This window comes from Rhipicephalus microplus, chromosome X (assembly GCF_043290135.1).
Source record: "Rhipicephalus microplus isolate Deutch F79 chromosome X, USDA_Rmic, whole genome shotgun sequence".
NCBI lineage: Eukaryota > Metazoa > Arthropoda > Arachnida > Ixodida > Ixodidae > Rhipicephalus > Rhipicephalus microplus.
The window spans coordinates 134,281,971-134,309,798 of NC_134710.1; the positions used below are offsets into that span (position 1 = coordinate 134,281,971).

The 27,828-nt window shown below is 45.1% G+C and overlaps 1 protein-coding gene across 6 annotated transcripts in view; it reads right to left on the reverse strand.

Annotated features, from left to right (window-relative positions):
- Positions 1-1,232: 1,232 nt before the first annotated feature.
- The window catches only part of LOC119176508 (ubiquitin specific protease 10), a 160,734-nt gene continuing 134,138 nt past the window's right edge, over positions 1,233-27,828 (reverse strand). For all 6 annotated transcript variants that reach the window (XM_075877774.1, XM_075877772.1, XM_075877773.1 and 3 more), the window contains 5 exons: positions 26,635-26,757; positions 12,320-12,409; positions 3,960-4,104; positions 3,842-3,901; positions 1,233-3,768 (listed from right to left, as the gene is read on the reverse strand). In XM_075877774.1, coding sequence (XP_075733889.1) covers positions 3,566-3,768; positions 3,842-3,901; positions 3,960-4,104; positions 12,320-12,409; positions 26,635-26,757 — 621 coding nt within the window. In that variant the 3' untranslated portion in view covers positions 1,233-3,565. The remainder of the gene's footprint in view (positions 3,769-3,841; positions 3,902-3,959; positions 4,105-12,319; positions 12,410-26,634; positions 26,758-27,828) is intronic.

Genomic DNA, 27,828 nt, shown 5'->3' on the forward strand with positions numbered 1-27,828 from the left:
AACATATACAGTAACTCTATTGCTGACAAGATGCGAGCACCCCTGGTGAGCACCTGTCCTTACATTTATCCGCAATACCTGATAGAAGCAAAACGAGCAGTAAGTGATCCTTAGAGTAGAGAAAAGAAGTGAGCTCCACAACTGTCTGCATCATAGTGCGTCACCTCAACAGTGGCTCACGAGGGATGGGGGTAAGGAGGGATTAAAAGGGATAGGGAGGAATAAAAGGGATTGGGAGACGGCGGCAGGCACAGAGACCCACATACAGAAGGAGAATTGCAGTAGGGTTGACAGGCGGGCTAGTTGGTACAAATTCATAATGGAATAATTGGAAGCGCAAAACCAACGGGACACAAGAGGAGAGACAAACAAGCGCAGGAGAAGATAAACAGAAGACAAACAGAAGGAGAAGATAGGCAAGATGGACATGGTCGCAGGAGGCCGAGGATGGGGCACCACTCAGCGAGAGCTTCACGGCGTCAGAAGATGGCGGAGGGCGAGCCGGTCAGCCATGGCTGCGCTGTCGTCGGAGATCGCGGGGGCACAACCAGACGGCACGAAATCCAGCGAGCGAGTCCCAGAAACGAGCAGCACCAGAGTGCTGCGTGCGCAGCCTTGCTGCCTTCGAAAGTGGAAAATTATATGCTGCATGTGGAACAAAAGAACCTACATACACCCACGAATACGCCCGTGGGAGGCGCGTGTTGAGTTGGCAAAAATACGACACAGCTATCACGCCGACTTCGCTGCACTGCTAAAATGTTGTAGTGCCGCTGACGTGCTTGCACGCGGTGTTTCTTTGAGAACCGCCGCAAATGTCCCACATTAGTTTTCAATGCCACGCGCGTCCCCGTAGCCACTTTTGTCAACGCTGCTATCACACGCTCCACACTGTCATGTCACGGCCACCGCAAGCGAGCTCGAAGCAAACTCCGCTGCCCGAGAAGCTCAGGCCAACTTGCATTGCACAATAAACAATTGTATCGGGCCAGTTGGTAAGGATCCATCTTGCTAGGAAGCGCAGCCATTATAACACAGAACACACAACACAATTGCATTGCACCCCTGGTCTTGTTGGTTCACGAGAAAAGGACTGAGAAACGCAATGGTTTCTTTTTTAGAAACGCAATGGTTTCTTTTTTATTATTCGAAGCGCGATAGATGCGTTGCTCTTGAATGTTATTTTGACCTATATGAAATAAAAAAATCCAATCATGGGCAATACGATCAAGCACTCCTGACAAGTTTGCAGTTTATTAAAAAGTAAACCACTGCAAATCACACTTTCAAGTAACATAAAAACAGCCCTACATATTCGAGGCTTTCAAGTAGTAACAAGTTTAAAACATTCTAAAAATCTGCCACCAGTTTTTTTTTTAAGTGAAACTATTATGTACAGTATTAGAAATATATAGTCCTCTAACAGAGGTACTTTTTTTGCGTATTAAACTTGCCAACAACACACAGTTCTTGAACAGCTTGCACTCATGACAGACATTCCTCAATTAACTTATTGGACAAACAAGGTGACTGCATGTACAATTGGAACATCCTACATATTTTTACAACAGAATGTATGCCACTTGCTTCAGTGTGTATGTACAGTTATGAAAATTTTTGAAGCAACACCCAGTATGCTCGTCTACAAGGAAACAACCAAGCACACTAAACCATTTTAAGCAAAGCTAATGCAAACTGACTAGCTCTAATAATATAGCAAGGCACTGTTCCCAACTTAAGCTATCAGTGCGAGAATACAGAGTGGCAAATAAATCCACAGGCTAGCTATGCATAGTGGGTCCAGGCTCACAGCTTAAATTAAGTCTTCGAGATATGCCAGACTGTTGCACTTCCCAGCAGAAGAAAAAAAATAACGTGACCCACAACTTGATACAATTTATCAGTAAATATGCAAGAATAATTTCCATGCATGTTCTTAGTCCTGAGAACACTGATAATGTGCAGGAACTCTTCATTGTACAGAACCCACAGAATGTGAGCCAAGTCTTCACAAAAGGAGTTGGCTTCACAGTTAGATTTTTTTGCACACTAAGCCAAGTGAAAAGATCTACAGTGCAAACAGATGAAGTGCAACTAGCAAATAAACTAAAAACACACCTCACAGAACCCTCTAAAAGCAAAGAAAATGAGCAAGATTCAGAATATACATGGCATTTATATTTGATGGTTGTTTAAGGTGTCACCGCTCAGCATCCCAAGCAGAATCATTACTTAATGTTAGAATTTCTGCTGCAAGGATAAGGCAGTGTCCTTTCTGTTACCCTTTAACCATTTGCATATTCTAAAAAATTAAAGGCAGAGATGCTAGAGCATCCATCACTGCATGAAAGTAGGTCATCACCATCCATGCAAAATGTGGCTGCTTTCAATATTGTTGGTTGTCTCTGAGCATTACAAACATACTTCATATTATATATGGCAATAAACAGACTCTTATACTAAAACCTCCAGCCTTGAAGTTACTAAAGCAAGACTCTTATACTAAAATCTACAGCCTTCAAGTTACTGAAGCAAGACTCTTATACTAAAATCTCCAACCTTCAAGTTACTGAAGTAATGCTTCATGACAAAAATAGTTGCAATCAAGCTGTTCAACAGCTACAAAAATGAAAGACAACAGTAATTATACTGAATAAAATTTTTGAAATTAGTGCAGTGAAGTGCAACAAGAGTAAAGTTTCAATAATATATCTTGAAAGCACGAGGACCGGGCCAAAGGTGGGGTACAGAAGTGAGATGTCATGAAGGCATTAAGTTAACAAGTCCTACATGATGGCTGCTCTTATCAGTTGAAGGGGGGGGGGGGGGGGTGGAGAGGCAAAATACGTAATGTATTTCAGACTGTGGTTGCATATGAGCACAGTACCATGTGGAACTATGAAACATGAGGCACTTATGTGAGTGTCTTCCGTTTGCCCTACTAACTCCATAGAAAGCACACCAACCATAAAAACTTATTTTCAATAAAAGAGTCTGCATATAGCAGCTAGTAGTATAAGTTTTTGCTTGATGCCCTTGCATAACACTCTTTTATGTACAGGTTTACACACAAACTGCAGAACAACAAAGTGGTTGCCAGCAGGTAGGCATTAGCTGGGGGAGGAAGAGCACTAAGCAGACCCTTCCTCCCCCAGCCCCCACAGCATCATGAAAAGCACACGGGTGAACTTGGTGCAAGGAGAGAAGGCCCATAATAAATAGCTGTGCACACACAAATAGACAAAACCAGAGTAACACATTGTCAGCCAAAGGGAACACACTGAGTGATACAGCTTTTAAACAAAAGAAAGCAAGCAAAAGGCAATTTGCAATAAACTACATGTAAAGTGACAGACACACAGCACAAAGCTGACTGTGTAGCGTAGTACCTCACTTAGCACAAAGGGAAAACAAAACACAAAAAATGAACAAGAATGAAGCACCCAATGAAAGGGAGCCTGAATTTAGAAGTATGCACAAAACAACCCTAGCAAACACTGGCCCACCACTTGTAGGCAACGCTTTGCCCAGTCCGCCTTGAAAGTCCTATAAACTCGTATTCTGTCTACCTAGCCTGATGTTCAGTGTCCGCACGTCGATAGAAGAGTAGATAGGGCACAAGAGATGAGTTCTCAAAGCGCAGCAGGTCACCTTGGGCAATGGGAGAGACATTGTCGTCATCACAGCGAAACCATCTGCGTCCTGCTGGGTGGAAGGCATCAGTCACGTAATGACCTTTGTCGGTGCGCTCCCCACTATGGCTTAATACTGAAATGAAACAAAAAACAGATTAGAACACCCACCAACCACTGGAGCAAAAAGACCAATAATTTAACCTTACCTGCAAACAGAATATAGCAGCGCTGCTTATTTGACCACCTTTCACTGGATGGCACCAATTCTAAAACAACATGCACGGGTGAGACAAAACAAATGCATGGCTTTTTCACAGTACTTACTGCGATCAAGCTGAAGCTGATGAGGTATGTGTATGGAATTCATAAGCTTTTTGCAGCCACCATGCTTGTCATACACAAAACGTTTTAGATGAAGAATAAGCACCAGCGGTAATTTTTCCAATGTAGTTCTACGCAAAGCATCAACCTGGAAAGAGACAATTACATTTTCTTACCATGGAATTGCTGGGACCAAAAGAAAATGGCACAACAACAACAACAAAAAATAAGTTCCACTCTTGTGAGAAAAAAGTTTTCAAAGACAGTTTTTAGGCCACAATAAAAAAATACAGAAAATCAAGTTGTCCTGTCAGGAATGTGAATTCAAACTGTATGCCTAATTTGCTTGTAACTAAGTGATTCTACCATTAAACCATAATATTACAATGTTGGTAAACATAGCTACAACTTCATTCCAAGAAAAACTGAAGTATTCGGGGAGTAGTCTAGCTACACAACAATAATTGTCATCTGACTTGCTTTCGTTTCCTTTCTTGAAAACCTGGCGCTGAATGGTTTCCTGTCAGGAATGCTATGTCATACTGATTACGCACGCGTCATTTACCACCGTAAAATACTGAAACCGTACTGATAATGCAAGGAGAGTAAAGTAGATGATGATCATAATTGTGTAGCAGAAAAACACCACCAAAATACTAGGTGTTTTTGTTAGTGCTGACCTTTCATGCAAACTACACCTTTTCCATCAAAAGGGTACCTCCTTTCTGAACAGCTGTATGGGCACACAAAGGCTGACAATGTGCCATGGAGACATGCCCTTTCCGCACAGTCTCTTCGCATTGAGAGCACAGCACGTAGAAAGGTTTACAAGTGTAAAGATGATATTTTTATTTGGGCTAACTTGTGCCCGGAAAATGAAGCATCACACTTCAAGCAATACACACTGTAGACTGATAGCGAACATGGAGCGTCAGCCGTGGATAATCTGCCACGCAACGAAGTGCGACGACATTTACACATGTGCCATCGAAGCTTCCAGCAATATTGCTAGCAGCCGCGTATGTTTCAAACTGTAATGTGCGCATTGTGTGCATAACCTCATCATAAAGTTCTAAGATTATCTCGATAGTCCCCAGTCATTTGGGCGTGGTTTGCACAAGGCAGCATTACATGGGTAATGACGTGGTAACAAAAATAAAAAGAAGCCTGTGCGGCAGCACCACTACAACATTACAAATTGTTACTATTGCAATCATCGCTACGCCCATGACACCATTTTTTATTTTTCTGTTTAGCGTAATTACTCGAATCTAACGCGCACCTTTTTTCCGGTTAAGCGAGTTCATAACTCGCATGCGCGTTAAAATCGAGTGCGAAAACAAAATGAACACGGTCATCCTATTGCCATCTGCATTTCCAAAATGGCCCCCCTACGTGCTTCGGCATGGTGCATCGGCCATTTCTACCTATGTGTTTCCCATGTGCGGTACTTCGTACGTGTGCCGAGGAGTTGGTTGATTGATTGATATGTGGGGTTTAACGTCCCAAAACCACTATATGATTATGAGAGACGCCGTAGTGGAGGGCTCCGGAAATTTAGACCACCTGGGGTTCTTTAACGTGCACCAAAATCTGAGCACACGGGCCTACAACATTTCCGCCTCCATCGGAAATGCAGCCGCCGCAGCCGGGATTCGAACCCGCGCCCTGCGGGTCAGCAGCCGAGTACCTTAGCCACTAGACCACCGCGGCGGGGCGTGCCGAGGAGTTGGTCATCTTGTAGTTCATTAGCATCAACGGCATGGAAGGGGCGACTCTAAAAACTCGACGAGTGCACCACAATGCCGCTTTTAAAAGAAAAGTAATCGCATGTGCCGAAGCAGGCGGAAATCGGGCCGCATCGCGGTCGTTCAGAGTTCCCGAAACGTGCGTGCGGGACTGGCGGAAACAAAAGCAGAAAATTGTCGAAAGCAAAGATTCACCCAAAGGCTTCAGTGGACCACAGCATGGTCGGTTTCCGTAAATGGACGAGCTGCTCGCCGAGTATGTGCTTGAGCAGTGAGCGGCACAGCGGCTGGTGACGACAGAACTGCTCTAAGTGCGGGCTATGCAGTTAGTTAGCTTTAGAAAAAGGGCTAACGCGGAGCCAGTTCAAAGCGAGCAGGTGCTGGCTAATTAACTTTATGAAGAGGAAAGGCTTTTCCCTCTGAAAGCGAACGAGCATGGGCCAAAACTTGCCGAAGGAGTATGAAGAAAAGCTTCACAGTTTTCACAGGTTCGTCCTACCTTGCGGCACAACAACGGCTACCTGCTTGGGCAAATCGGGAATGCCGATCAGACGCCTCTTCACTTCGACATGCCTAGCACCATACCCATCGAGAAGGGGGCGAAGCAAGCTCGAATGCTGACATCGGGCCACGGTAAAACAAGAGTGACGGCAACGCTCCGTTGCACGTCGGATAGGCACAAGCTTCCCCCGTACTTCATATTTAAACGGAAGACGCTCCCGAAAGGAGTCGTTTTCCCGAGTAGTGTGATCGTGCGGGCCAACGGGGAAAATGGGTGCGCGTTGCAATCGATGTCTTACTTTTTTTTTCGTCGTGAAAACCGAGGGTGCAGTAGAATCGAGTAAATACGGTATGACGAAAAACTTGCCGCACCGTCACCATGCAACTACCCAGCTGTTAAAACATATATAGACTCACATAATGAGGCATGCACACTAATTCTACCTTAACAAGAATCATGGATTGTGTTCACTAGCAAAGGATTCATGCATGATCTGTAATAAGATGTTCGATATGGTCGGAAAATTTCAATAATATGTGGGGTTCCAAAACCGATATGGACGCAAAATTTTAATAATATGTACAGTTCCGAAACGTCCCAAAACTACCATATGATTATGAGAGACGCCATAGTGAAGGGCTCCGGAAATTTCAACCACCTGGGTTTAATGTGCACCGAAAACTGAGCACACGGGCCTAGAGCACTTTCACCTCCATCGAAAATGCAGCCGCTGTAGCCAAGATTCGACCACGTAAACTGCGGGTCAGCACTAGACCATCGTGGTGGAGCAATGCAGAATTTTATATGGACGTGGTTGCGTCCTTTGTGGAGCCCACGCGTGTTGCTCAGTCGATAACAATACTCTGGACTGAATTTGGCGTTGCACGTGCAAATCGCCAGCGCGGCTCGGCGCAGCATGACGCAATGGGCTCAGCACTTCCACCCCTGTATACAAGCTAATGCCTTCAGAGAATGCCTTCAGAGATAAAGTGCACACATGCACCAGCGAACGCGACTGAACCTTTACTATCAGTTCACAGTTGCTCCTCAAGCAGCCTCAAGGGAGGAGGGGAAAGAGGGAACCCAAAACTATAGCCCTTTCCATGAAGCCTAAAACACAATGTTTAGGCCACATTTTAGGGCACGGTCATGATGGCTGTCACACCTCGCAGCCTAACTCGGGTGCTACGGCACAATATGGTGTTGATAAATGAGTTTGGGGCAACAAGTGTGGTCGGCGCAGGATGACACTGATAAACAAGTTTCGAGCAACTGATAAACAAGCTTGGGGCAAAATAGCGCATATGGCGACGCTATTGCACTCCTGCATGCAAAATGAGTTCGAAAAAAACTTGGACCAGATTGGATTAGACTTCTGACAATCTGGCCAGATAACGCACTGAAATTTTGCCGGGAGAATCTCTTGCCAACTGTACAATCGTAGGAAATGGTTCAAGTCCAGAAGACTTGGTAGGTATGTGTGTAAATATTAAAAACTACAGCCTCAGGTTATAATTCCATTAGCCACTTTGCCAACTTAAGATTTTGTATGTGCCCAGAAGGGGTGTGGCTTCTATCCCTAGTGCAGGCCTCTTTGAAGAATCACTAAATAAATTTAAAAGCCCTGGTTGACAGTGATTTCCAAAAGTCTGCACAATCTTCATTATCCCACTGGGAATGGACATGAAGTTCTAAATGGTTACCCAGCATGCTGCCACTGAACCCGTTTAGTTTACCCTTGTTGACAGCCATTTTCAAGAACACATGCCTAAAACCTGCACATAATGAACCATAACACCCCTTTTCAATAAGCAGAAATTGAGGTACAGTAGAGCCCGACTATATCGAACCCGTTTATATCAAATTATCCCGTATATCGAACAATTACTAAACAAGGTAAGTTTACATTGAGATTATATAGCAAAAGTTGTTTTATTGAACAAAAATAGCAACGCCGACTGATATATCGAACTCCACGTAACTCAAAAGTGCCCCCGCAAGTTGGCTTTCCTTTGCGGTGGTGGGGAAAACTGCCGGCGCCTCCCTAGAAAACGTTGGTTAGACCCGGTTGTGCACGGGCGAACACCCCCCTACAAGAAATAATCCTGACCCGCTCATAGTGCTTACAGCCAATCAGAGGCAGTCGTGCTTTATCCAAGGCGCAGAGGCGGTAGAAGTGAGTGCCATTTTTTCTTTCTTTATGCCTGAGTGCCTGCAGTTGCCTGTTTTCCTCGAGTCCTTATACAATGTGGTCTGTGCTGGTGGTGTTCCTCGTTGCTCTGTGAACAATGTTGGCGCTCTGTCATCATGGCTTGCGCAAAGGCAGAATAAGCCGTTCAGCGCGAAACTCGAAATCAGAAATTGGGTCGAGCGCGGTGAAAAGAAGTCCGACGTCGCCGCCTCGTACAAAATTCCTAGGAGCACCTTGAGTACTATCCTGAAGAACAAGGCAGACATCACAGGGCAAGTCGGACAAAAGGCCAGGTGCCCGTAGCACCCGACGTGTGCGCACTGCTGTGTACGAAAATGTTGAAGCGGCCGTTTACAAGTGTTCCCGGGTGCTGTCAACGGATCGACATTCGACGAGTTCGTCAGGACGGACGATGATGTTGCCATCACGGGTCAGCTGCAAGATGAGGACTACATTGCAGACGTCATGCCGACCACAAGCCGAAGCAACAGCAATAAGGAAATGGACGATGCCCCATTGCCTACATCCTCCGAGTTGATTAGTGCACTTGCGTTGGTCCGGCACTATTGCGTCAACGTGGAAGGTTGCGGCCTCAGCTGCTCCGACTCGTTGGACAACGTGGAGGCGTGAGTGCTGTCGCAGGCAGCGAAGTCGTTGACCCAGAAGAAAATCCGGGACTATTTTGTACCACAGTAGGGGTCGCAGGTAAGTCGCCATATTAAGGGGAGATGCGAGTCGAAAAATCGCGTCTTTAGCGAAATTTCTCGTATTTCTGATTTTTATTGCATTGTAATCTTCAAACCTTCTTTCATCTGTGAAAATTTCAAAACTAAATTCGAACCGCAAAATGCAAAAAAATGTGTATGAAGGCATCGCGGTGGCTCAAAATTTCGTGAATTTGCGCCGATATTGGCCATCTTTGACTGCGCACTGCTCCCCGTTGCAGTGCCGCCCGCCATCGCAATCGGTTGGGAAAGTTGCGTCCGGCCTTCTTCTTACAGCTCCGACGACCGCCAGTTTCGTACGTGGGCAAAAAAATAAAAATAAAAACGAGGCCTTTTTATCACGTGGTTTGAGCGGTTTGAAACGCGCGGCACCCTAAGCCGCATCGCCATTGGCTACCGAGTCATTGTCAGCTGTGTTAGTGGCGGCCATCGGCATTTGGTCCGTCTGCTTTTCTGCGCGTCTACGCATATTTCCACGATGGCAAGCCCGAAAAAGTGCAACGTGAGACCGCAGAAGTTTCGAACGAAGCACAAGTTCAAGGGAAGGCGGCGTAAAGCGCCCCGAACGACGGCGACGAACGAGAACACGCCTACGTGTGCTAGGCCTGACGGCGGCATCGACGAGTGCGCAGGCGACAGTGGCTGCGATGAAGGGATTGACGCTGCGCTTTCTTTCGTCAGTGCTTCGGAAAAGAAGCTCGGCTTCTTCGAAAAAGACGAAACACAGCGCGATGAGGTTTGTGCAACGACAGTTTTGTGCGACACCCTCTTGCTGACGGCACTTATGGCATTATTCAAAAACTTGCCGTTCGGGAGCCGGCAGAGAAGCGCAAGGGACTTCCGTCGCTCCTTGAACTTCATTGCGAAAACAGCGAATGCTCAGCGACTGTTTTTTCGTGCTCCTATACGTCACTGCGTGTTATGGCGGACGGCAGCAGCCGAGTGAGCCAACGGTACGACAGTGGGAGCTCCCGAGATAGTTTCGCTGTAAATGTGAAGGTGGTGGTGGCTGCACGCGCTGTCGGCATTGGGCATGAGCAATTGTCGAGATTTTCCTCCATTATTGGACTCCCAAAGCCAATGCACCACCGAGGATTTTTTTCGATAGCAAAGAAGGAGCACACCGCTGCAATGGCAGCTGTGAGTGAAAACTTGCGCCGATCCAGAGAGTTGACGAAAGAAGTAGCAGGCGAAACTGATGTGGCTGTTATGTTCGACAGCACTTGGCAGAAGAGAGGCCACAAAAGCCACAACGGGATTGGCGCAGTTATCTCCTTAGATACTGGCCTCTGCTTAGACTTCGAGGTCATATCAAATTACTGCCTGACATGCAGTAGGCACAAGGATTTGGGCCCAGACGAGGAAGTGTGGCAGGCATTCCATGGCCCAGTCTGTGAAAAAAATGCAGACTGTTCCTCCCATGCCATGGAAACGGAGGCTGCAATGCGCATTTGGCAGAGAACATTGACTTATGACACCCCACTGCATTTCATGACATTGTTGAGTGACGGTGACAGCAAAGCATATAGTGCAGTTGCAGAGTCAAAAGTCTATGGTGCTGTCAGTATAGAAAAAGAAGACTGCACTAATCATGTGGCCAAGAGACTTGGCACCGCGCTACGGAAGCTGCATGTGCCATTACCACGAGGGCAGGAAATGAGAGCCAGCCATTCAGAAGCTCCAAACATACTATCAGATTGCCATAACAAGCAACAGGGGGAGTGTACGGGATATGTACACTGCAGTATGGGCTTCGTACTTCCACTCATGCTCTACTGACAATGCTGGCAGCCACAAGTTTTGCCCTGCAGGAACAGAGTCGTGGTGCAAACATCAACGCGCTGAAGCACTTGGTGAACCTGCACCATGCCACACACCTCTCCTGACAAAAGCACAGGGATTGGCTGTTCTGCCCATTTATAAGCGGCTAACGGATGAGAAGCTCCTTGCTCGATGCATCAAAGGGAAAACCCAGAACGCATCGAAATCCCTGAACAGCAAAATTTGGCTATTTTGCCCCAAGACTAAGTTTGTCTCCCAAACGGTTGTCGAGACTGCCCCAGCTATGGATATCCTGTGGTTCAACAAGGGTCATGCTACTTTCGAGCACATCCTGGAAGAGCTCAACATACTGCCATCTAGAGATCTAGTTACTTTCAGTGATTCCCGCGATGTGAGGCGCATCAAGAGAATGTCCGAGCGTCTGACAGCAGAAGCAAGGGCCCACCGTCGTCGTGGAGTGAAAAGGGCACGGCTAGAAGAGAGTGCTCGCAAGGACCGTGAGGGCACATCCTATGCTGCAGGACAGTTCTAGTAAATTGCAGTGCTTTTCAAAGTTCTGTTGAACATTATGGCCAAAGATTATGCATTTCTAACAACTCTGTGATAAAAAAAAAAAAAAAAAGGTTTCAAACTTTCAAATGCGTTTTTCTCCTTTTGCAGTTTTGTGTGATCTGTGCTTCTTATACACGCTAGTTCGTATACTTAGAATTGTCATACCTCTATGAAATTTTGCACATAGCATGATGAAGGCCCATAGAGTGCAAGTATCTATTCAGATTGTCAGTGCTGCTTGATTATGTTTTTCAAAAATTACATAACATTGAAAACCCTTGGCAACTAGAGCCATAGTAAATTTTTCTATTTTATTATTGTATTTCACCTTTTTACACACAAAATTTATATAGTTTTTTGGACTCTAAAGTTCCAAAGGATCATAGTCAGCTATATCTGCATGCTTTATCTCAAATTTTTATAGGTCAGAATTGTTGCATAACAATGGCCATAATTTTTCAGTATCTCACCTGCAGAAAGAAAACCAAGCAATCTACATGAAAATAAATGACATATTTGAAAAGAGGAGAAAAAACTCTATTAGCATGCCAATTTGTGTTAAATTCAGACTCTTATTAAAGAAAATCGTTTTTCAAGTAGCATTTCCCCTTAATATACTAATTTTCTTCTAATTTATAATGTTCCTTTGTGTCAAATCCTATACCAGGCCTATATCGAATTATGTCATATATCGAACTAACAAACGCTTTTTGGCGAGTTCGATATACCCGGGTTCGATTGTACTAGCAATTCAAGAGGAAAATACACTTTCTGAATACTCGAGACATCCTTTGTTGATCCACAACTTATGAAGTCATGTTGCAAACAATGACACTAAGTACCACATCGTTACTCGCACATACCTCTTTGTTGCTTTTGCTGCTGTGGTAATTTTGCACCTTCTCTTCAGCAGCTAGGTGCAGCAACGCATCATCTACGCTTTTAAATCCATCCTGCAATAATACAAAAGTGAAGCATACGTCACTATTTCAGTAAGCAGTCATGCCATACTGTGAACTAGGTTACAGCAATAAATACCATCAAGCATTAGAGTCTTGTGCTCAGTAACATGTCAATACATACCTGCCGGGAAAGCAACACAACTACATAATAAAAAGGTAATGCACAGCCACAACCAAGTAAAGTTACACCAGCCTATAACATCTCCATATACCGAATTCGTTAATATTAAAATGTTCTTTTTTATTTCTCACCGTTACTCCATAGAAGTGCATGTATTTGCGACCTCTATGTAACTAAGTAATGCCGGGAGACACCCTTGATACAAAGAATTTTTGCAACGAACAACCTAGGTATTTTGCCCCGGGTTTCGGCATTTTGGCATGAGCAAGCATTTTCTGTGGTTGCCCCGCCGAAACTGGCACGCTCATGGCGCCAGCGGCTTCCAAGCGAAAGCAACTGTTCAATAGCGCGCGCAGGTGTGCGCAAGGTGGCAGGCGGGCGTGCACCCCTTGAGCTTGCCAGTGGGTGCAGCAAATTACAGAGCGCGCATGGCTCCTAGATAGATTCGAAGATGTTGACAACTGCGTTTGAAGAGCAGCTATGTTTTTTTGGAGGCTCAAATGCCTCGCCGGTTATGCTTGCCGTGCTCTGCAACAGCTCTTCCCCAGATCGCGGTGGATGACAGTCTATGGCACAGCGCTATTAAAGCAGACAGTGCGTGTGGGCATATTATCAATTTGGAGTTGTTACGGAACATAGCAGCGACGGCAAAAACCTTCAAGTGTGCATATGATTGCAATCGCAATAAAAATGCAGCTTTTTTATAGCTAAACAAGTCAGATGAGCTCTGCATTCAATTCTTGTACATATTTCTAACTTTCGTGAACCAGCATATAACAAGTTACTCTGAGAATCAGTCAACTTAGTTATATCCAGGTTTAGGTCTAAAGTCAAATCTCATAAGCATGTACCTACTTTCAATGTACCAACGCACGTAGTTGCAGGCAATCTCAGACAAGAGTTTCAGAGACCAATGCATTCGCAAAGTGTTAAGCCATAGTTGTTCATCTTACACCTACTGTTTAGTGCGTACCAAATGCATACAGCAATACCACTTTACACCATTAATGTGTCCAGCACCGCTGAACTTGCAGATGCCACAATGTGCCACAAACCTTTTTATGTAATTAGAATAACTGGACAATTGGCCAATCAACTATTCCAACTTTAGCGTAATTGCTGCAGTGCCTTTGCAGGTAATAATAAGGGGAAAAATGAAGGTGAGGCGGTGACAATGAACAAACGCATGGTATAACTAATCGCCGACAACACCTCCTCTCACAATAAGCACTTGCAGCTATCTGCTCAGTCACGCATATGAACTTGCACCACGTGCAACAAAGCTTACTGCAAGCTTTCAATAGGCGACTACCTGAAATTGTTGGGCCACCGATCGCTGCTGCACCACAGCATTCAAGCTTGCACCACTTTCCGGAAACGCAAGCAGCTCGCTGTTGCGAAGTTTAGTATTACGGGCACAGAGAAACCTTTCCGTGTTGCTTCAAATATGCGCATGGTACAGGAAGGGCAGTGCTGTTTTAGCCATGCTGCACAGTAATATTACGGGTGTACTGGCATGAAATTTTTCATTTATTGTTTTCTTGCGTGTGTGAAATGATAGGCCAAGTGCCCGAGAGCATAGGAAATGTACTGGTAAGCGTGAGTGTTCCCAGAAAATTTAATTACAGCATGCTTTTAAAAGCTAGATTAGGTTCCTACTGTACCCTGACGTTGCGACATGGTATGAGCAGTGCCCCCAGGCAGTAGTATGTGCATGCGAAAGTTTTTGACCGCGTTGTTTTTTGGCGCGTCTTTTTTTTTTGGTAAATTCTTGTGCCCTCTAATTAATGCATACCTGCCAACCTAGCAGCATGAAAATTCGGGAGACTGCAGCGAGAGAGGGAGGAGAGAGTTCTTTTTTTGTTTGTGTGTGTGTCTGTGTGTGTGGATTACCGCGGCTGAGACATTTGTGACACGCTGTCGCTTCCACCCACTGTGATTGCAAAAGCATGACGTTTCAGAGCCTCCACTTCAGTGTATTCGGCCTCTGCAGGCATTTCCTGGACAACAGTTTGTTTTCGTACGTCCGCACCCACACCGCTTCGCGTCCTCGCCCTTCGGGAACATTTTCCGAAGCAACAGTTCTGCATGATCCCTAAGGCTTAGTGGCAAGTTGTGTTCCACATGAAATTTCGTAAAGAGGCATTTCGTAAAGAGGCATTCCGTGCGCATTGAACTTCCTACGCACTTCCTTTAGCACAAACTTCGGAAGTTGCCCAACCTTGCCGTAGTCAAACATAGTTCTGATGATTCTGTAAAGCAATGTGCACCTTTATGATGGCCTTGCCGCTGTGCGAAATGCTTACATCACAGGTGCACGTGGTAAAGAATCCGTATGTGCCACTTTACTGCTAAGTCGCAAATCATGGAAACTCAGCTGTGTACCAGTCGAAAAACACTTGCAAGTACTTCTTTGCTATTGAAACCGCCATAAACATTCTAACGAACTTTGGAAAATGCGCACCCCCACCCTCTCCCCAACAACATATCAAACAAAACTGACACCTGGGCGGGCGGCGTAGGCCTAGTGTACAAAATGCAAAGGCGAAGACAGAGACGGACACAGAAATTCCAGTACCTTTTCCTTCGCCTTCTTTTGGTAAGGTGGCAAGAGATCTTGCGGCTGCCGGGCTTCGCCCAGATGCACGATGCTATAGTGCCTAGAATTCACCTGGCAGTACTCTACGATATGGTTACAATGAACTACAGAAATGAGTGCTTTTACACAGTGCCGCAACTGTCGCATCTATGGTACGTGCGTGATCACACAGGGTGTCTACAAATTTGCTTTTTCAATATTCCCCGACCTTTCCCGGTTTTCCATGATAATTTAAAGCAAATTCCATGACCGTTCGAACTTCTTGGAAAACTGTGCACTGCAAATAGACCCTAGAGTGGTGACAAAATAGGACAATCCATAGTATAAGTAAATAAATGTACCGCATGTGCCTAGAATGTTCAGACTGTGTGCGCTTACATCTGCTTGTAGCTGGAATACCAGCACACACAGACAACTGCACTTACGCTGAACAAGAGTGATGGGACGCTTTCGACAAGTCCCGGTGCCTACGTCACGTACTTAGGTGTAGCTGAACAACCTGTGGTTTTCCTATGGCTACAGCAAAAGCTTGTTAATTCGAACCGCAAGAGGAAGCCGCCTCAGTTCGAATTAACGAAAGTTCGAACTAACAAAAGTGAAGCACAACAACAGTACACTGCGAGTGGGCATAACAATTCATTTTTTGACAAAAATCTGCTATCGTGGTCTGCCTTTTTTCCTTGAAGGCGGCAGCCAGCGCTTTTTGCTTTAACGAGTGAATTTGGCGGAAAGCCTCTTCTCTGCCTTCTGCAAAACTTAGAATCTTTAAAACTTAAAGGGGGACGCGGCACTTAAAAGTCGAAAATCGACCAAAAAATCGCATTTTCTCTCTCATCATTTTCGCGCTCCCGAGGCCCTTCTACATCTATCAGCAAATTTTGGCTTCAAAATTCTATTTATTTCCAGAGTTATAAGAGATAAAAAGAGCAACTACGCACAAGCGGACCTTTAAATTCAAGTCTGAACTAGCCTTACTTCAACCGCCAACAGCACGCGAACTACGCGCTCCAACAGCGCCATTTTGATCTTGTTTGAAAGGTCGCGTTTCCAGCTTTTCTCTTGTTTTCAATAAGCAACCATGTGCTCCACGTGGAAGCGAAAAAAAAAAAAAGCAAAGCAAAACCACGTGCTGCACGCGACTTCATTGGTTGCCTGACGCACGTGACCAAAATGGTGTTACTCGATTAGCCAGGAAAACTTGATGGCAGTGTCAGCCGCCATTTTGAAAAGGTATTGCTCTTGCGATGGTGTCTTATCGCTAACGTGTTCGTGCAGTCAGTGTGCTAGAATATTTTAGTGCGGTTCGCTATGCCCGGCGGTGCGAAAAAGTTCCGGTTGAAGCATCATTTTGGCCGTTCACGGAAGAAAGGCAGGTGTAGAAAGCCCAAGGGTGGGTGCTGCTACTGCATCGCGGGAGCAAGCGCCGACATCGCCCGATGACGACGTGGCCGTAGACGATTTCTCGTGCCAGCGCGGCGTGGACACTGGCCGCACGAGTACTGACGTTATCGTCAACAGAGGAAAACGCGAGACGGGTTCCCCGGATAGCGTACGCTCTGTGGACTATGACCGCGCCGATGCTATCGGGAACGGAGAAGAGCGCGTAGACATGCGCCTCCCTGACAGCATGCGCGATGTCGACTCCGGCCGTGTGACGGTAGACGTTGATGTGATCGGTGCCAGTGAAGTGCGCGAGGCGGAATAAGGAGGAGGAATAAGAGGAGCAATAAGGATGGGATGCATCCAGATTATGCCCCTGGTGCATTTTCTTAAGCTTTTATAGGTATTTTTCCAATAAATATGTTTTGCAATGTTTTTCCTTGTTTTCTCAAAACAGCAATTTTGACACATTTGTCACAATGGAGGATAAATATCTTCTGTTCTATTTGAGCTATCAGCATAAATTTTGTTTTGCCAGAAAGATAAATGCATGCAGTAAGCAATATGCCTATTTTCAAGGCAATTTACATTTCGCAAAATTTTTTATATGGGTCACATGTATGGTATATGACAATGGCGTTTTTTCTGTAAACATTGTTGACCTCTAACTCTTGTTAAAATTCGCCTAGTAAATTGATTTATAGCATCTTGCTATCCTTGAACATCCTACATTGTTTCAATACTGTAACCACCATATTTGGGTTTTCTGATCAGACGCTAATTTTGCTCCAAACAAAGGACCCAGCTTATGCAATGATAGCACGGTATATTGGGAACTACTAGCCCTACCACAAAAGTACATTTTTGGAATCTGCACATCAAAATACACAAACTGTGAAAATTTGGTTCAGATCTATCCATAAATAAATAAGTCGCTTTTCAAGTGCAGCTTCCCCCCTTAAAAAAAGACGGGCGGCATTCAATCCGGCCATGACTTCCGCAGCAGAGGGCCGCACTGGTGCTTCGTCCTCCTATTCATCGTCACTGGCAGCGACAGGTCCTGCACTTCTCACCTGACATGCACCACACACCACTGCACTTGAGTCCACATTGACGTAGTTCGCAACGTCGTCCAAAACGTCCGCCATGGGAGCGGTGACGCTGTGTTCGAGCACTGGTGGCTCGTCAGCTTGCAGAGCTTCGGTGCTGAAGCCTTAGTGGCGAAAGCAATTTGCTATCGTAAGCACCGTCACTTGCTCCCAAGCATGCACAAGCATGTGTAGTGCACTTAGGAGCGTCACTTCGTAGTTATTGCACAAAATAATTCGTTCCAACATATGACACCGATAAAATGATTTTAAATTTCTAATTATACCCTGGTCCATGGGCTGCAGTACCGCTGTCGTGTTTGCTAGAAGGAAGGCCAGCTCAATGGCCTTCGTCTCAACGTTGACTTATTGAGCCGAACAGTTGTCCACAAGAAGCAGGACTTTGCGGCCACAGCGTTCGAACTTCTGGTCAAGCTTCCCCAGCCACTGCGCGAACAATTCCCCCGTCATCCAGGCCTTTTTAGTGGCCGCATAGTCTGATGGGAGGGACCAGATGCTCTTGAAGCAACGAGGACCTCTCGATTTGCCTATCACAAACAGAGGCAACTTCTCGATCCCGATCATGTTCACAGCAACCATCACAGTTATCCGTTCTTTACTTTTCTTCCCTTCCGTGCACTTGTGGCCATTATACGTGATAGTTTTGACGGGCAGCAATTTGAAGAATAAGGCAGTTTAATCCGCATTAAATATGTCTTGCAGAGAATACTTCTCCATGTAGCCTTGAAGCACTTCGGAGCGCCAACCTTCAAACGTTTCCATGTTAACGGCGTTCATTTCACTCGACACAGCACGGAAAACGAGGTCGTATAAAGTAGCGAAGTCGTCGTAGTCTAGCTGCAGGACGAAGTCCACTGCTTTTGCCAGTATGACTGGGCCACTCAGTGGTATGTCCTGCGAACGCATTTTCTTTATTGAAATGACAAGCCCTTTCCCAAAGTCAGGATACTTTGCGGGCCGCAACCTCCTCCTTTTGCTCGCAACTTCTGCCTCTAAGGAGTCTTCAATAGTCCTATTTTTTTATGTAAGTAGATAGCGTCGTTTTTGGTATCCAATGATTTTTCGCGATACCTTGCTTAGGCAAAAGTCCGGCGCCCACTTCCTGCAGAATATCATCTTTCTCCTGAATTGTTTTGGCACGGTATTTGCCGTGGGCACACGCCATCAAGTCGGAGCAGCAGAATCGCAACAGACGGAAAGCTACTACCGGCGCTACCGCAACAAACATTAGCCGAGGCCTAATACCAACACAAAGAATCGCGACAGTCGGAAGCTACTCCCAGCACCAACAACCGAGGTGTACGACGCACGCGAAGGCTGGGCGAAGCTACGACCTGTGTGCTGGTCATGCCATCTGTCGTCTAACAGCAACAACTATGCAGGATTTTAAAAGAAAGACCCCGAGATTGGCACTTGAAAGAAAAAAACAAATCTCGGAGGTTATGTAGAACGGAGAGCAGGCAGCCGCCGAGAAAGAGAGAGATTGTGGGGGGAGGGGGGTGAAGAGTAAGTGACGCTATTTTCTGCACTCTGGCCTCCGTGCCAGTTTCTCCCGTTCTTCCCTCCGCTTCCTGTCCAGGCCGCCTCGTAACTCGGCAGCCGCCCTATCGAGTGACTAGCCAAGCAGCCGGCGCGGTTGACGTAGTTCGAACTATCCGCGGTGGTACCTACTCGCGTTTGAATTAACGAGCTTTTTTACTTATAGGCTTGTATGGAGCTTAGCCAGACCATAACTTACAGTTCCAATTATCCATAAATTCAAATAATTGAAGTTTGAATTAACAAGCTTTCACTGTATTATTGTGAACAAGGCTACCACAGAGGGTACCAAAACATCAGTAAACTGTATTCCTTTGGTAGGTGTATCCTCTTATGTCTACACTAAGAAGCAACAGTTATGCACAGCTTTTTATTTTTTCATGCATCTTGTTGCTGTTCACGGTAGCTGAAGCCCAAAGAGAGGCTTTGTAAGCTTTGATGAATGGTAATGTGAAGAACGCACAGACTGCCATCAGTTTTCATGACCAGGCCAGATTTGTCAGAAATTTCCTGACTTTTCCAGAAGGGTACGAACTCCCCGACTTTTCCAGGTTTGTAGACACACTGCAAGTATACACACACACACACGTGTGTGTGCCTTTGCTGGGGTGGCAACTTTTCCGGAGATTCAAGATAGCATTCGTACCACCTGAAGAGTTGGCAGGTATCCAAGTGTATATCTTGTACTGTGTGCGCGTCCGCTATTCCAGACTCTGCTTACTGGCTTCACAGGTACGCTGGATTACAGTGACCGCACGACCGTGAACAGAGATCTAGAAGGAGACGTGCAAGCTGCCATTTTTTGTGTTTTGGTGCTTGACGTGATCATAACAAGCCAGACTGCTGTCACCAGGATCAGTACTGTAGCCTGATATTAAGTTCGTGTCGATGTTGGTAGGTGCGCCGCAAGAAAATTGACTTCAACGTAAATATATTCTTGATTGATATGTAGGGTTTAACATCCCAAAACTACCATAAGATTATGAGAGACGCCGTAGTGGAGGGCTCCTGAAATTTTGGCCACCTGGAGTTCTTTAACGTGCACCCAAATCTGAGCAAACGGGCCTAGAACATTTCTGCCTCCATCGGAAATGCAGCCACCGCAGCCGGGATTTGATCCCGCAACCTGCGGGTCAGCAGCCGAGTACCTTAGCCACTAGACCACCGCGGCGGGGCAATATAAATATATTCTTTTAGCATTTGCAGAGCGTAATGCTTGCTCAGAGCAGTCGTTGTATACAAGAGTGTCTTTTTTTTTTTTTTTGTTACAATAGGTAGTTTATGACCTACTCATCAGGGCTGGAATTCGGTGTGCGACGAATATTTAGAGGCATTTTTAGAGTGCCAGGTCACAGTTTCGGTATCAAGAGGCTGGGCAGGAGCGATTCCAGTGGCAAGGCAAACAGAGCTGGCCATGTGACCACGCAAAACTGTGGCATGGCACTGCATGTGAGAGCCGGTTCTGCACTGCCAGTCACCATAGCACTGGCCACAGCCAGCACGTGTAAAACCGCAGACGAGGAAATCACAGGTAGCGCAAGTGCAAGATGCGTGCCAAGCAAACAGCCAATCTTAACTCGTGACAGTTTACACTCTCACTGCTTAAATGTCGGCATCGTGAGGGGCTCCATCCACATCTTGCTCAGTTGCGTGGTATTGTCTTAAAAGTTCATTTTAAATATGTTTTTGGCTATATTCGCCCTTGATATTTCATAGATGTTGTTTAGCCAAATCTATCTCACATTCGAAATTTTGTGTCACTTCTCCTTCGCGACAGCCCGAAAGTGCCTCCTCCCCCTCCCAAGACTGCTAGAGCATCGCGAAGTGAGCACTGCTTCAGAAAGCAGTCACCGCGGCATATGCCCAACAGACTACTAGCCACATTTGTGCACTGTCAAAAGCAGAGTGGGTGTATGATACAGCAAGCGGATAGGCAGTCATGGTGTGCGCCAAGTTGGCGAAACGATGCACGCAATTAGCCAGCAGACGATTTGGCTCTACGCGGTCGTAAAGCGGGGAGGAGGGCAAACACCCAGTTTTCGCTTAGAAACAGGATACAGAACACATGTATCGCGTACAGCTGATTATGTTCATTCTGTGGCTATACGACGATTCATATCCAGGACCCGCAGTCATTTCGAAATGCTCCTTGGCTTCAGTACTAAGTGGAGTGGGTGTATCGTACAGCAAGCGGACCGGCAATTACAGTGCGCCCCAAGTAGGCGACGTGATGCCCGCAACTAGCCAGTAGAAGATTTGGCTCTCTGTGGCCATAAGCGGGATGGAGGGGGAACACACCCTGTTTTCGATTAGAAGCAGGATAAGGAACACATGTATCACAGAAAGCTGATAATGTCCGTTCTGTCGCTACACGACAATGCATATTTAGAACCCACCGTCGTATCGAAATGCTCCTTGGCTTCGGCACCGCATGTTATCTGACAGATGTGCGATGTACAAAATCTTTTATGCACTTTGGCAAAAAGAAAACAATGGCTTTGTGGTGCGCATTTTGGGGAATATTTACCGTGGCACTGTATTTAGTCCTTTGTTGGCGGCAAAAGTGCACGTCAGGAGATGCACATTTGGTGGTTAGATAGATTAATTAGATTTGTGGGGTTTAACGTCCCAAAACCACCATATGATCATGAGAGACGCCGTAGTGGAGGGCTCTGGAAATTTGGACCACCTGGGGTTCTTTAACGTGCACGCAAATCTGAGTAACGGGCCTACAACATTTCCACCTCCATCGGAAGTGCAGCCGTCGCAGCCGGGATCGCACATTTGGTGGTTGCTGGGTACGTTGAACGCATAGTTATGCCGCTGTTCGTGGCTGGTACGTATTAATGAGGTTTCACTGTACCATTAGTAATGAAACAAGCCACTATGGCTTGCCACATTTAGAAGAATCAAACATGCACCATTCACTATTTAACCGAAACCATGTTCACGTCATTAGCAACTGTCTCCTATCAGAAGGGATAGTCCTAGTGTAATTGCCATGCACAGGGTTCATAGCACTTAAGTGAAACAAAATTCAAGGGTTTTCGAGGACTTTTAAAGACCTAACAAATACTTTTCAAGGACCTAAAACAACACTTGAAACTTCAGAAAATGACAACACCACTTTTTACAGCATAAAAATGTGTACTCTATTTTAGTTGTACGGTTGGCACCATGAACGCATTTAAGTTACCATGGACTGTAGTCACTTTTGTGTTCTCAATGTGTATTGTACTCTTCATGTGACTTTTAAAGGCAGACTACCCTTTAGTGACGACATGTTATAGCTCTTCCTACATCGGAATACTTTGCCTGATGAGAGTTCAATGTATCTGGTGCAATCTACTTCCTATAAGCAGCAATGCATGACTAAGACGGCTGGAATTTGCACTTGCTCGGCATAGTTGCACAATAAGCGACGCGACTGTGGATATCCGCGCACACTTGCACAGTCTCCCCCAAAAAGCCAGGCTTAGCTCCGTTGCTGCTGTAAGCATGCAAGCGCTACCAAAACTACAATGTACTAGGACAGTACACTGTACTACAACGCTCCACTATAGCTACAGAAACTGATTAGATTGGATGGTTTGTTGGCTTAAGAAGACATGGTTGCCAGGCAAGCAAAAAGAAAAATCCACTAAATTATGGCTAATGCAACTTCGATTGACGAAATTCAAAGACATTTAAGGACCTCAAACAAATTTAAGGGTTTTCAAGGGCTTGAAAATGCCATTTCGAAATTCAGGGGGTTTTCAAGGGTTTCAAGGACCGCTACGCAACATGAATGCAACTGTCTCCCATCAGAGAGGTCAGTTCTAGTGTAATCACCATCACAAAATGGTGATGCATTATGACAGAGTGAAGCAGATTGGAGCGAACATAGTTATGAGGTAGGCAAATATATTAGCCTTCACGGACACTCAACAAAAGACTCATTGCAGTGTTTAAATCTTTAGTGTGCGTGAAGTTGGTATTTAAAAACTAGGTTTCACTGTACCTAAACAATACGGATACTACAATACAGTTTCTAAATTCACTTTTCAATCACCATGAAGTTTCGTTTCTATAATGACCTTTCCCCTATTATCAATGTTAGGCAAGTCAGACTAGCATAGAGATAGAGATGAAAATAGATACAGTAGACTCGCAATAAATCAAACTCTGATCATTCATACTTTTGGTTAATTTAAACAAAATTCAATTTTTTGGTTGGCCCTTTATTCTTTCAATGTATTTAAAAGTCTGTTAAATCAATCTCCATCATTTGATTAATTCAGGCTTCTTGCAGTTCCAGACCAGATGAAATCTGCTGCTTTCACACTATTTAAAAATTTGCATGCCTATATAATCCTGATCGTCTAAAAATTAAAAATGACCACCACAGGCCTTCAAAGAGAAAGGCTTTTCCAGTAAACAAATGTTTGAAACAAAGCACAAGCATGGAAAACCGTGGCGCTTCTCAACTGGTATATACAGTAGACTCTCAGTTAACGAAATCTATTAAACGGAACTACTGCTTAATTGGAACTACTGCTTCTGCAACGCTTGGTTTCGGACTTGTATTCTGCACCTATGTTCACTTCTCAGTAAATGGGACTCCTGTTAAATGAAACTTAGGTATGGGGGCACGTGGCCTTCGAAAACCGGAAAAACAAAGTAAAGAAAGTCCATTTTTAGAAAACAGTACATTTGGTCAGTATAATCTATAAACTACGTCCTCTGTAAATATCAGTGCCGAATTCGCGCTTAAGGTACCTCAAGTCAACTATTTAGCTAGCCGATGCAGCACATGAGCGTGCAATTGTCAAAAATAGCCGAACTTCGCACGCATGCAGTTTCTCCCCGCTCAATAGAGCGCCGCCATCTTGGTTGCTTTTCGTTCAAGAAATTTGCTCCCCCCCCCCCCCCCCCGCCATCAGTGACGAGAACAACAGTGTGCTTGAAGCATAACTGGCTTGCGATTGGGTAGCTTGTGGGGTACCTGCTCTTCCTGCTTTTCAAATGCGGAGCTACAATTGGACGCAGCGCTCGCTCCTTCGTGGCGGGGGAAACGAGTGGTTGCTATTGGCTGGTGCGTGCGCTCACATGCTCATCTCTCGCGCATGGTGTAGCCGCTGCCCGTGCAAATCGTCTGCTCCAACTATTTCGTTGCAAACGTTCTCTGTGTGCTTCTTAGTATTTGCGATCGACCTCGGAACTGTCGTGCAAAAAGTATTTACGAAACGATAGTTCCGCGCAGCCCTCCAGATCGTAGAGTTCTCCTGTGCCTTTTGCTCGAACAATTGCAAGTTGCCGGACGCACCACCGTCGCAGCTCTCTGTGCCGAGGAGGCTCTTCGAAAGTTTTAGACATAGTTTGTGGCGATGGATCGCACGTTTCATAGTAAACGCATGACTGTGCTCTCTTTCGGAAAACGAAAGTGCTGACTGCATATTCTACGGCATTTGCGAAAGCACCAGCTGGTCGGCAGTCAGTCGGTGATAACGAAGCCACACTGGATCCTGAACCATCAAAAAACTATCGTGAGCCACCGGACAATGCAGAGTTGGCATGATGTAGGTGCGTGTCAGAGTCGTCAACAGAAGGCATGCTTATCAATGTTATCGTGTATCAACGTGTGGCTACACGCTTGCCTAACCGGGATCAGGCTGTTCAGCATAATGATGAAACGATCGATGCGGAAATGGCAAGCCCGTCGGCAGACGCAGTCAATGGCTGGAGTAATAACGAGACTTTGCTAGGTGAGTGTTGTACGATTCAAGAGCGCATATTCAACCAAGCCTTCTGTCCGCGAAAACGGCAGAGGCACAGTCGAAAAAAGTTCGCGAGTCGCTCGGCGCGATGTTGGCAACTGAGCAGAATTTCGCACTGACCATGTCTCAGTAACATGAAACGATGTCTGTGCCAGAAGAAGAAGAATATATGCTTTTTCAGATGGCCGCTCAGAATGCGATGATTGGAAAAACACTCTGCCCAATTCGGCATGAGCAAGACCTCGCTGTTGTCCACACAAGGCTTAGACTTGTCGTGGATATGGTGCTAATATGCTGTTCTTGCGGCACAGCCAGCTCTCACTGGTCGTCAAAGAGAAAAGAAAGTGCAAAGAGTCGTCAATATAAATGTTAGATCAGTGTAGGCAATCGGGAGCATTGGAAAAGAGCCTACTGCTATAAATGATTTCTGGCCAGTGATGAATGAGTAAGGTTATAGAAGCACTGCGGCCCATCTATCAACACCTTTCAGACCCTCGACTGCTGGCTCTATGTAGTGGCAACAGGACTCAATGCGGTGTTCAGAGCCTCCACTCGGTGATTTGGTCACCGATATCCAAGCAGCAGCATGCCTCCCTCTTCACTGTGGAATCAGCAATGCATGACCCAGTAGCCAAGTATTATGCAGGCAGCTTGCGAACATATACCGAGATTTGCACTGCATTGGATGCAAAACCTGGAGACGTTTGCCCCCAGAGGGCTGTAGGAAAGAACAGCCAGCGTGCTAAAAAAATCATCAAACACACACCAGATGAAGAAGCAGAGGTCAAAGGCTACTGTTCTGGTGCATTTTGATGTAGGTGAAGTGTTATAAAAACTTCCAAAGCCGTTTTCTCTGAAATGCGTTTTGGGCCCTTAGTGTTCCTTGTGAAAAGCATAGCGTGGCAGAGACTGGACAGATCTCGATGCCGTTTTTTTTTTTTTTTTCCCTGAAGCGTTGTTGACAGGACGGCGTTATCCATTACATTGCTTAGGGCTTGGTTTTTTTTTTTTTGTATGTGATAATTGCTGCTTGAGAAGCTCTAATGTAATACATGAATCTTATGGGGATGTTATTTGTAAAAAACTAAAAGCAATAGACAATTTTCAATAATGACATCCTGTGTAGTGTTCTTTTGAGTAAAGATCAAAACCACTTGGACCTTCCTGGCATGTTTTGTTACAATCCTAGGCTTTTCACTAGCAGACTATGTCACCAGATTATGTAACATAGTGTAACTTGAAAACTACTTAAAATATTGCAGTGAAACTTCGGTTTAATAACATTTATAAATATTCAAGACACTCTTCAGTATGCCTGCCAAATTTTATTACTCTAGGCCAACAAACTAAAAAGTTTTTTCGATCGCCATCCACCCCCCAAACAATAGAGATAAAATCAAAGCCTAATCATAATGTGTGGTGTCACCTCACCTTGAGTTGTATATCAGATAACTTCTGATAATTAAAGCTTCTTTAAATTCAAACAAAATTCAGAGGTCCCTTTGAGTTTGAATTAATGAGAGTCGCCTATATGTTTGAACACGATCATAAAACATAATGTAAACTGTGCACGAATGGAAAAATTCCTTCAAATTTTGAAAATTAAAATTAATTTATTTAACAAACAACAACTCGAGGTTTATACTAAAGTTGAAAGTGAGTGGGAGAAAGAAATAGGGAGGGAAACCATTTGAAAGACACACCCCCTGTACCTGAATGTCCAGCTGCAGAGTGAAGAATGGCTGAAGGGAAGCAGATGTCTCTCCATCAGCTGTCACAGAGGAGCGCATTTCACCCCCAAATATGTCCATTAATGGAGATGGTAAATACTCTGCCTGAAAAATCGGGGAGAAACATACATTCAGCACTCACAAAGACCGTCTAGGCAGTGGCCTGCTGTAAGATTAAACAAACAAAGCAATGATATTACAGGTTTACAGACACAGCTTAGTGCACATTACTCCAGCGAGACAAAAATGGCTTATACATGCCTATTTCACACACATAATTTGCGTGCTTTTTTTCTCCAGATTTTGGAGCTCCGAAAATAGGGTGCGCAAATTGTGTGGGGATTTCCCAACCACATACAAAACAATGTGCAATAGTCATAATGTGCGTAGCATAGGCGTGCCACCGAAAGTCGCAGAACGGTGGCCATTGGAACCGCAGGTGGGCTCACATAGCAGCTGTCAGCTTTCACTGAAAGCATGACGGAAGTGCACGCAGGGGATTTTCCACTTGTGCACATCTCAAATTATTACTTTTGCGATGATAGTGTGTGTGAAGGAGATGCACTTTATTATAGGGAAGACATGCTCAAGTTGGCGCAGCACTGTTCTAGCGAACAGAGGGCAAAGCTCTGGTCGCTTGGACAAGCTGTGCTTGCATGGTTTTCCCATTGCATGCATGAAAAACATGTTCCTTAAGGGGAGATGCTCCTCAAAAAACTTTTTCTTCAGATATTTGTGACAGCTCAATGAAACTTTCACCAGTTATAGAGTTGGAGCTCCTCTTTTCAAATCTGCTTTTATTTTTTTCATGGCTCATTTAGTTAATTTTTTGCAGACCATGCATTTGTAAAAACAATGCATTCTTGTGCAAGCTTAGGCAACAATAGTAAGCACAAGGAAGCTCTAAAAAATAGCCAATGTTGCTCCTAATAAATTGCAGAATTCAATAAAGCAAAGAAACATTGTGTAACATTTGTGTGCTGGCCTAGAAAAAAATTCTAATGCTGAATTTGAGTTTTATAATACTCAAAGAACAAGCTTCTGAAATAATCCAGCTGAATATGCTCTGGAGACCTTTGAAAGTTGTTTATTTGAATTCAGGACAACTTTAACTACGCCAAGTTTCATTGCAATCCGACTACGTAAAGCGTACAAATTATAGTGCACAAGCTCTAA